We start from the raw sequence: 10760 nt of genomic DNA, 5'->3' as shown, positions 1-10760 counted from the left end.
GACTGTTTTGCAACAGAAACAGCATGTAAAGGAATACAGTGTTGTTGGATCTCAGTGACATCTGATAAACCTGTGTTTCACTCAGCAGCGAAATTAAGACAAAAAGATGTTGTTGTCTGAAGCACATGTGTACGGTGCGTGGACAGGCTCCCTCTGCGTCCATGTCAGATGATTTTTGGGGGCCAGCATGGCCACAGAGCGACTGACCTTGAAACAGATGTTATTACACGTCGATGAGGACGCCCATCTGATCATTAACCCCTCACTGCGTAATCTCACCAACGTGTATGTGTGTGTGTGTGTGTGTGTGTGTGTGTGTGCGCGCGCGCCGCTCTGTCTCCGTCTCTCTCCCTCTTTCCAAACTCTGTTGTTGCTACTGTATTTCATTTAAGCCTATTGATTTCTCCCTGAACCACCTCCTCAAGGTCTCCCACTGGAGGACTCTGATCTGCTCTCTGCGGCTGAAACCTGTTCTGCTCGCTTCAAAAACTGTGGACATAAAGTTGACAAAAAACAAGCTGCTAGCAGCCACATCTCTGTGGCCTAGATTTGTAGAATCAGAGGGATATTTCGAGAGGCCTAAGCATTGGTTAAGGTTTCTTGTAAAACTTGTGGGGTGTAGTTAATAATGCATCAGTGACAGTTTATTGGGTGGTAAATGTCATTTCACCGTAGCGGAAGTCATTTTCTCCAAAAGAGTACTGTAAAACTTTAATTGCCTCTGTTCAGCATTAAGTTCAGTCTCTGAGGGTCCTGATTTAACTGCTGTCATTTGTGTTCAGTTACAGCGTGGAGATGATTATATATAAAAAAAAATGTGTGTCAGAGTTGAAAGTTCATCAGCAGATTAACTTTGCTCAGTTGACATGGGACTGCAGATGGTCAAACTTTCATTTATTCTGAGTGACTTCAGGACTTTTCATCCACGTTGGTGAAAAAGTTCAGCCTAAAGAAAAACAGGAAGCTTGAGCATCAACAGATCTACCACAACTGAGCAGACTGCAGCTGCTGATGAAGACTGTGAGATATGGTCAAAAGCTCCGGAGCACCGTTCAATAACAAGGGAATTCTAAGTGCTTTATAGGAGGCATAAAGGCAGTTAAATGGCTTCAGAAAGTATTGACACCAACATTTTGCACACTTAATCGAGTAAAAAAGTACAACTTAAAATGGATTAAATTTACTTTTGTGGTAACTGATTCTACACACAATACCCATAATGAGAATGCAAAAAGCTAGCATAAAGACATTTTAATAATTCCTTACAAATGTACTTGAGTTTCAAGTTTATTCATTGTCATTCTTCCATATACAGCTGACACATACACATACACAGCTGGACAAAAAGTCATTGTGCATGGGCCCAAGGTGCTCCTACACAATAAGAGCAAAAAAAAAAAAAAAAAGTCAAATACAATAGGATGTAAATAAAATAGAACAAAAATATAAAAAGAAATATGACTGTTCTGTTTACATGCCCATATCTAAACCAATAGAAACATGGTCAACATTAATTTAACATTTAACAGTCTGTAAATACTATGTATAATTTTTTTTTAAGATGACGTTTATTCTTTATTCCACTCTTTTGTATATACTTATTGTTTTTAATTTGCATGTTACACTACTCTATCTGCTTTTTGGTGCTGCTGTAAACTGAAATTTCCCCTTCCAGAACTAATAAAGGAATATTGAATTGAATTGAATTGAATTGAATTATACAGATTTAGATATAAAATCTTGTTTATTTTGATTATCCTAGATTATCTGGAGAACTTGATTCATTTTTTAATACATTTTAAACAAATGTAATTTTGTTTTAGCTTTATCTTTATGGGTTATTGTCAGCAGGATTAATTGCCAAAAAAAGGTTAATTTGATACATTTAAAATCAAATCCTGAACACAATGCAGTGGCAAAGAGTGAAGGGGTCTATTGATGCACCCTTTAAACAAATGTCCTACATAAAAATGAAAAGACTCATGTTCTTATCACTTCTGAATAAACACAGTCATAAACTTCACATAACTTATTTCTATACTCCATCACTACAGCCGACAGCTGTGCCTACATGAATACATCTGTCATAGACAGTAAATTAGTGTCTGTCATCTGGACAGAAACTGAGTAAAACTTGTTGAAATGGCCCTTTTTTTAAGCTGACTAATGTCTTATCAAGCTTTTGGCTCAGAGGGTCACAGGGTCAGAAAAACATTTTGTTCTTGCCGTCCATTTACGGTAAAAAAAAACAACCCTACAAATGGCAAAGTTGGCGATGGGAGGTTTCTGTGCGTCGTGAGCAGCGTGTTTATTTGTTTGACCTGAGCTGTGTTCTCTGTTAGCAGCCAGCAGAGGAAGTCAGGGTCCTGCGGCCTGCAGAGATGTCTGTCTGTTTATCATTAAAAAGTCAATCTGTCAACATGACCTGATCAAATACCTATTACACATGTTGGCAGTTGTGTGCTTGTGCGTCTTCTACTGTGTGTGTGTGTGTGTGTGTCTGTGTGTGTGTGTGTGTGTGTGTCTGTGTGTGTGTCTGTGTGTGTGTCTGTGTACCTGGGCATTTGTCCTCCAGGTTTGTGCAATTGCAGGATTTTTGCCAGGGCAACTTGGAGCTTGTTATGAAACCATGTTCTATTTGTTGGACACGTGCATGCATATGTGTGTGCTGTGTAAGATAATGTAACAGATGCATCACATTGATCATAACAGCAGATTCGTACCCATGAGGCTCCTTTTGCTCAAAAACTCTCCCCCTCTCAGTTGTGAGTTTTCCAGATTTCATGTGAAGGAGGCAGAATGAGAGCTAACCATGCTCCTCTCTGCTCAGGTCACTGTGCCTGGAAGATGAGACGAAGTAAACCAAGAGTGGGCTCTTACTCTGGGACAGAACTTACATTAAGAAATAATCAGATCACAGGAGGATATCCTGTCAAACTGGATCTTTTTTACCAGCTGATGAGCATTGAAAATGAACCTCATATCATTACACTGATATGGACATATATAAAGTTATAGTTGGGGCATCCTGGTTATCCTGTGCTTCAGATGCACACATTAGTGCAATGCCCCTGGTTCAAACCCATAAAAATTACAAATATTGAGATATTTTAAAAAGTCAATTTGATATATGCAATATATGGTTAAAATAAATATCAGTCTTTTCTTCAAATGATACTAAAAATCTCCTTTCTTTCAGTGTTTCCATTGTTGTCTTTCTTTAGCTGCCATCATCTTTATAGGTCATCTAGATAGGTGAACAAGTCAATAAGAAGACGAAACAGGAGCTTTTCAAAGGGTTCACAAGTACCACCTTTACATAACCCTTCACAAATGTCTCCAAGACAGAGGAAGGAATGCAATGACAGCAACGTCCAAACCCAATATCTGTGGCGCTAAACAGCCCACTGTGCTCACAGGACGAGATGTACGTATAGACATGAGCAAGGTCCATCATTATTGATCCACGCTCCATCCAGCAAAGGTACTGAGACGTGGAAAAATTTTGATTTCTGCTATTTCCCAGTGTTGCTTTACTTAATTTCTTAAGGTTTCAGTTCACTAAACTAGAATTTACAGAAAAGCACTTTTGTGATTCAGTCGTTAAAAACATCAGTAAATGACTGAATCTGACTAAATGAGCCGATGTCTCTCTCCTGCAGAGTGGACCTGTTGTCGCCCCCCTTTGTCAAAATATTGAGGGTTTGCAGATGCCTTTGAAAAATCTTTTGAACCCACTGAAGTATCTGACACAACTTGTGGAAGTTATCAAGTAAGATTCAGTTCAGAGCAGTGTGTGGCTGCATGCTGTTGGTGTGTTTATCATGTCAGAGGCCAAGTGAGCTGATTGCTTAACTACCTCATCCACCTTGGACCTGCATGTTTCTGTCTTTGATTCCGTTTCCTTAAGAGATTTCCCAGTTTTTCATCATGTTAACGGTGTAGTTTAACCTACAATCTTCCCTCTGAGGAAGCCTTTCGATGCCCCTCACAGATTAACACAGCTCTCCCCTCCCATCCCAGCTTTGAATGTGGGTCTGCTCAGCATGCCTGTACTCAGCGTCAGTCTGCTCCGTCAAGAGTTAAATGTTCATCCAAAGTGCAACCAAGTTCTGAAAATTGTGTAGTTGCTTCGCTTTTATTCTTAGCATTTAAAATAAATGTAATAAATCAAGTGTTAAGATAGTAAGGAGTCACCAGCAGGTGTCTGTGTTACAGGTAAGAAGTCACTGTCCGGTCAGGATAACAGCATAACAGGTAACAGGCAGCAGGATCACACACACACACACACACACACACACACACACACACACACACACACACAAAACATGAAGAAGCTGAAGACATAGGATTTATTTGTGAACAACAAACAAAAATTAGAAGTGAGTATGCTGAATAAAAATGATTTTTGACCTGAAAATAAACCAGAGTTTGTTGATGCTATGGTGCTGAATTTTATTTCATTTACACTGAACTTGGATCCTTTTTTTTATTAGTTGTTTCTGCTTTTATTGTTAATGATTGCTAAAAATTGTTGGGTGGGGGTCGTGAACTGTTTTCGGCGTCTGAAGGGAGGCATGCTAGAAAACATTTTAGAACCAGATTTGAATAAAATCCATCCTAAGCGGCATATTCGATGTTGTCAACGTAATAAACACTTTTCTTTTGCTTTCATTTTAGTGTTGGATACATTAGTGATTCTCCTGCTTTCTATAAGTTTAATCACAGTGTGAGTGAAACCACCATTGGCTCACTCAGTGTTCGATGGAGAGCATTTTCAGGTGAAATTATTGTTGTGACTTCTTTCTGCAAAGCACTTATTTTTGCTGCTGTTTGACTCTCAAGTCAAGACTTGTGACCATTCTTGGAAGTTTTTTGACACACCCAGCCAGATCACTTCTGCAATCCCCCCTCACTGTACAAGGATCAAGGAGCGTATAGAGATCTCATTTTGGGGGGTATTGAGTTGTAAACACATTTAATAGCTTTTCTTTTATTATCTTTTGTCTTTGACTTCTGTCTGACAAATACAAAAAAAAAAGTGAATCATAAAAATCAACAATTTACAGTTCAATGTCTTCCAATGACAATTAAAATGCAGTCATTTCTGACATGAATAGTGTTTGTGTTTTTATCTGTTGTTGCAGAGCATTAACTTTTTTTTTTTTAGATAATTTCTATTATTCCACTTTTTCCACGTTTATGTTGCTTATTCAGATTCTTTGATCTTGTCTTGCATTTTCTTTCTTTCATGAAACATTCGTCTGAGTTATTTCTCCTTGAATTAGCAAGTTAGCGAGTAGCTTGTTTTTAGAAGTGCTACACAAACAGTTTCTACAGATGTATCTGTGGCGTAGCGGTAAATGTACAGTGTGAAAACAGCTCTCCCTCTCTGGATAATATCACACAGTGTACACATGCTGTGTGTTGACTCTCATGCGTGTACTTTAACAGTACAAACCTTGATGTGTTTGTCCCCTCAGCCTCTTCGACAACTGACACAGATTCAATATTGCCATCTTGTTTGGCAAGTGTTGAACTCGAAGCCTTTGATGGACAGATAGAGCACACAAAAACACTGCCAAGTGTTATAACACAGGCAGGAGTAACTTTACCTCTGGTTTCTCAATCACACTCTTTGCTCTGGAGAGCTGCCAAGTGTCATTCACCTGAAATGTGTGTAGAGATGAACTCAAAACAAGTGTCATGTGTTGGTTTTGTGGGTACATGGATGTGAAGACGGGGGCTCAGAGAGACGGAGTGGAGATGCACTGAGAGAGGAGAACATTTAAAGAACCCACAGGCTCGTTATGAAGGTGATGATTTCTGCCTGTGTGCCCCAAGTGGACGAGGTGGACAGCCTGATTGGCCAGTCCATCACTTCCAAACATATTGGCTGCATTTAAAGGAATAATATAACATTTCAGCAAATAAAGTTAATCACATTGTGGCCACCTGGTGGCCAGTTTATTAGGTACACCTGTGCAATCTAATGTAATCTCATACAACTGCTCTGCCACTTTTATGATGCACAAAACGTTCAGCTGTTGTTGTTGTTTTTTTGACACTGCTGCCAAAGCGTTGATTTAATACTATATGTTTATTATTGAGGTCAGAGCTAGTGATTGTGTTGTGCTGGACTGCATTATATTGAGAGGTGTTGCTGATATTCTGCTCCTCTCATGTGTGCATACGGAAGGACCAAACATAAGAAACATCTCTCAATGCAACGCAGTCCAGTACAACTATAAACACATAACTGACTTTAAAAATTAAAAAAAAAAAAAAAAAAGTCAAGAAAACAGAAGAGTAGAGTTGTTGTATGGATTTGCATTAGATTGTACAGGTGTACCTAATAAAGTGGCCACAGAGTGTATATTACTCTTGTGTTTGAAGGTAAATGTGAAGCTAAAGCAGCTGGTTAGCTTAGCTTAGCTTAGCTTATTTTAGCTTAGCACAAAGACTGCAAACAGAAGGAAACAGCTACTCTGTCCAAAGGTACACATAAGCCTCGTCATGTTTACACTTTGCTTGCTATACACAAATTTGATGTTTATTAGTGAGATTTAGAGATGCCAGTAGGTGGAGTTTGTTACCTTTCTCTCTCTTTTAGCTTTATTTTTTGCAGAAAACCACTACTTGCTGTGGCTGAAAATGATGCTTGATGCTAAATTAAAGGCTGGAGCAGAAATTTGCTTGTGTTAAGTAAAAGGATAAAAGTGCAGATTACAGCAACGTCAAGAATTTTTGAATATTCATGACTAAATGAGCAACAATCCTAGTTGCTAAATATCTTTAGGTACTATTTGTCAAGAGTTCAAGCATCCAAAACTCAGCTAATCTGCACCATCGCTACTAAATCCCGATTGGCTCACAGATGTGTGTGACATCATTTTTTTCAAAATGGGACCTGCCCACTTCAAACCAGTGAAAAGAGTTCAGAGAAAAAAAGAAATGCAGAAATCATGACTCATGACCCAAACTGTTTAAACTCCAGCAGAAAGTTATGTGTTCGTGTAGGCTGACTGACAAAATAAGTTTACAGGGCCTTTAAAGTTAAAGCAACAACATTGGGAACTACAATTAAAACATTTATTAAAAGCCTGACTGGATCATTTCAGAGGTTTTTCCACATGGTAGTAAATACGCTAATACTGCACAGGATGGAGCCAGCAGCCATCTGCCCTGCTGAGCGAGTTGTTGACTGCGCAGTCTTCTGCTGGTTCAATCTATCAGCACAAAAACACACGAGGGATTGATGTGTGTTTTTCCCAGTTAGTAACAAATTAGCTGTTCTGCAAGGCTACAAAAAGCTTGGTGAGTATGGGTAGTGATGAGAAAAGTATTCAGATTTACTATGGGATGAAAATACTCATTAATAGTAGGAGTACTGCATTCAAAATGTGCTCGCTGGCCCCTGTCAGAGCTTTCTTATGACATTATCGGATGGAGATTATCGTTATTACTGATGCATTAGCTTGACGAGCAAGCTACTTTTAACTGCTTTATATGCTGCTGGGTATTTTAATCTACAACAATCCATCACGTTACAAACTGATCCTTGTTTTTCTGATGTTTTATATCTAAAAAAAAAAAAAAATCTTCACCTGAAAAGTGGAAACAGATTCTGTCTTATCGGACACACTCAGCACAACATAGTGAAATTTGTTCTCTGCTTGTGAGGATGGGTTGTAACGTGGACAGCCACTGTGCGGCGCTCAGTTCTGAGCCAGAGGCTTGGTCAAGGGCACTGACGAGGAAACTGATCTCAGATACATGTTTGGATGGTGGGGGAAACCAGAGCCCCCAGAGGAAGAGGGGAACTAACCACTGAGCCACGCTACCCAAGAACATAGCTATACTGTTGAACTGTTGAATAAAAGTAATGGAGTAAGAAGTACAAGATTTCCCTCAGATATGTAGTAAAGTATGAAGACTCTTAAAATGAAAAATCCTCAAATACATAAGTAAAATATCTCAAAATTGTGCAACTTCAGTAACTGTATTGCTTAATTTTCTACCACTGCATAAAACTTCAAAACGATGTGTATGTACTACTAGTGTTTGGTTTGGACTGCATTCATTCTCCTTCTTTACTGATGTGTTGTCAGCCCAGTACTTCAGAACAGTAGAAGTAGTAGTACTCACCAAAAACAACTGCTGTCATGTCATTTCAGTGGGCATGCTCACACAGGAGTCAATGAACACAGAGTAGCTCACACGCTGACGAAATATTTGTAGTATTTAGTGATGTGGATTATTATTGTGTGTATTTTAGCTACAGATCACCATGTGCTCAACTCTGATCATTTATCCATCTCCATTATATTCCAACTGATATATTTTTATTGTATACGTGTTTATTTGACATGTTCCACATTACATACTACACAATATTTATCAGAATATTCACAGACCACGAGGAGCTGCATGTTTCACAATGCCAGTGGCGGAAGAAGTACTTTTTTTTTTTTTTTAGTTAAGTTAAACTAATACCACTGTGTAGAAATACAAATTATGAGTAAAAGTCATGAATTTGAAAGTATGTAAAAGTGCAGGTAATAGAAAGGTAATAGCACTGAAATATACTTAGAGTACCAAAAGTAAAAGTACTCATTATGCAAAATGGTCCATTTCAGAATCACATTTATTCTATCATTGGATTATAATTATGAAGCATGTAAGCATCACTTTAATGGTGCAGCTGCTAAAGTTGGCCCTTTTTATCCTGTACTGTAAATCCTGAATAATAAGAAACTATTGACTGGCATCATTGACAAGTGCTTCAGTGTAATTTAGGTGAATGGCGCCCTCTACTGTTTATCATTATAATCTACAAGCCTTACCTGTGACAAGTGTGAAGCCTTTTGACAAAATGACAGACTTGCACACGATTCCCGAAGAACATCGTCATGTCCGAAGCTGTCAGAGAACAAACGTATATAATGAGATTATTGTCTGCACCATAAACCAGAATCTCTTTGTGTGAAGACGGGAGAGGGCTACGGCATTTAACCAAGTCTGAACGTCTGCTGTGAGAAAGACCGTCACACGACTGCAGTCATGACTGATCCACAAGCAAAGCTTTCTTTACTATGTAGTACAGTTTAACAGTACACTCAATATGTATTGCATGTAATTATCCAGCAGAATGAGGGATTTGTCTTGAACCAGCGATTATCCTGATGGTGATAATAAATAATGTTTGGCAGCATTAAAGGCATTACACACCCATGGGTCACAGAGGTGTTTTTGCCAGATTGGACTTCTTCTCGAGACTGTGGCTCCCCATTTACTATATAGTCTCTATATTGGATGTTGTATGCTACACAGATTGTAAAACCCCTGGAGGCAAATTGTGATTTGTGATTCTGGTCCACACTAATAAAACTGACTTGAACATATAGTGCCCTACATTTGCTGCTTGCCATGAGGGCAGTTAAGGGCATTTAAAAGTGCAGTCAAAGCATGTGAGTGGTGACAATGTGTTATAAAGCAAAATACTGAATATCACAGAGTACAAACTTAGGCCGTGGTTTTATTTCTTACATGATTCTGTGTGAACATTAAATGGGATCAATCACTTGTGAAGTAAAATCGCAGTGGTTGAAACTCTAGTTTACAAGAAAAACAAGAGCAGTAGAACAATCAACAGTATGTAAACTTATGAGAACAAGAGAGTGTCAACAAGCTGTACATCCAGTACAAATAACGAGCTCTTTAAGCTATCTGAGACTTTTAGAGGTGACTTTTGTTCATAGATAAAAGTGCTCATGAGACATAGTTTAGAAATAAGAGTGTTATGTGTAATCGATCAATCAAAAGCTTAAAACACTGATAAAGAGGAACATGAGAGGAATGTTACAGTAGCTGATCAGTGTTATTTCAAGACTACAGGTGTTTTGTCATTCTTAAAAACGTGACCTTGGCCAGCTTTGCCATCCAAGCAGGAACCGTTGGCTCAGTGTATGAGACCTGCCTGAACCCCAGTTTCTTGTACAGAGCCACAGCAACGGTCCGAGTGGAGCTGGTCTCCAGCACCACCTCAGAGAAGCCTCGTTCCTTACAGAAGTCAATCGCAGTATGAGCCAACCTGGCACCCAGACCCATCCGTCTGCTCAACGGTGAGACGATCATTCTGCGCAGTTCCCCATATCTTCTTTCCCCACTTTGTTTCCCCACTACAGCCACCATACCAATGATCTGAGCCCTCCCGTCAACGTCAGCCTCTGCCACCCAGTAACAGTCATCCGGTCTGCTCAGATAGTTCCCAGGGATGTCCTGCATGTCCGTCTGGAGTTTCTCCCGGACGTAGCAGGATATCGAATAAATGCAGTAGTAGACAAGGCCCACCCAGACACCTGGAAATACCACAGCCCCTAACACCGAGCAGAGGAGGTAGCCAGCAATACACAGAGCCAGGGTGACAGTGACATAGAGAGGGCTGGTCATAGCATTGTGAAAACGCACCAGTATCTGCTCCTGGATGCCGGTGCTGAACAGGGTGAGGACCACGTCTTTGTCTGACGGACGGTACCGACGGATCACCAGCTGCATGATCACAAGGACCTAGAGGCAAACAAAATAAAAAATTCACATGAAATTTTTGCTGCACTAAATCCCCAAGTATGAGCTCTTTAATGCTGCAGCTAATGGTTATTATTGATGTATCTAATTATCAAGTAATTGTTTTGTCTATAAAATTCAGAAAATTGTGAAAAATGCCCATTATGATTTCCCAGAGCTTTAGGTCGCATCTT

The 10760-nt window shown here is 39.4% G+C and overlaps 1 protein-coding gene across 1 annotated transcript; it reads right to left on the bottom strand.

Annotated features, from left to right (window-relative positions):
- Positions 1–9891: 9891 nt before the first annotated feature.
- Positions 9892–10557, bottom strand: LOC139329588 (N-acetyltransferase family 8 member 3-like). The gene has a single exon (XM_070959991.1). The coding sequence runs from the start codon at positions 10555–10557 to the stop codon at positions 9892–9894; it is 666 nt and encodes a 221-aa protein (XP_070816092.1).
- Between the last annotated feature and the right edge of the window lie 203 nt (positions 10558–10760).

This window comes from Chaetodon trifascialis, chromosome 3 (genome assembly GCF_039877785.1).
Source record: "Chaetodon trifascialis isolate fChaTrf1 chromosome 3, fChaTrf1.hap1, whole genome shotgun sequence".
NCBI lineage: Eukaryota > Metazoa > Chordata > Actinopteri > Chaetodontiformes > Chaetodontidae > Chaetodon > Chaetodon trifascialis.
The sequence above is the reverse complement of the archived record's forward strand: the minus strand, read 5'-3'. Positions and strand labels throughout refer to the sequence as shown.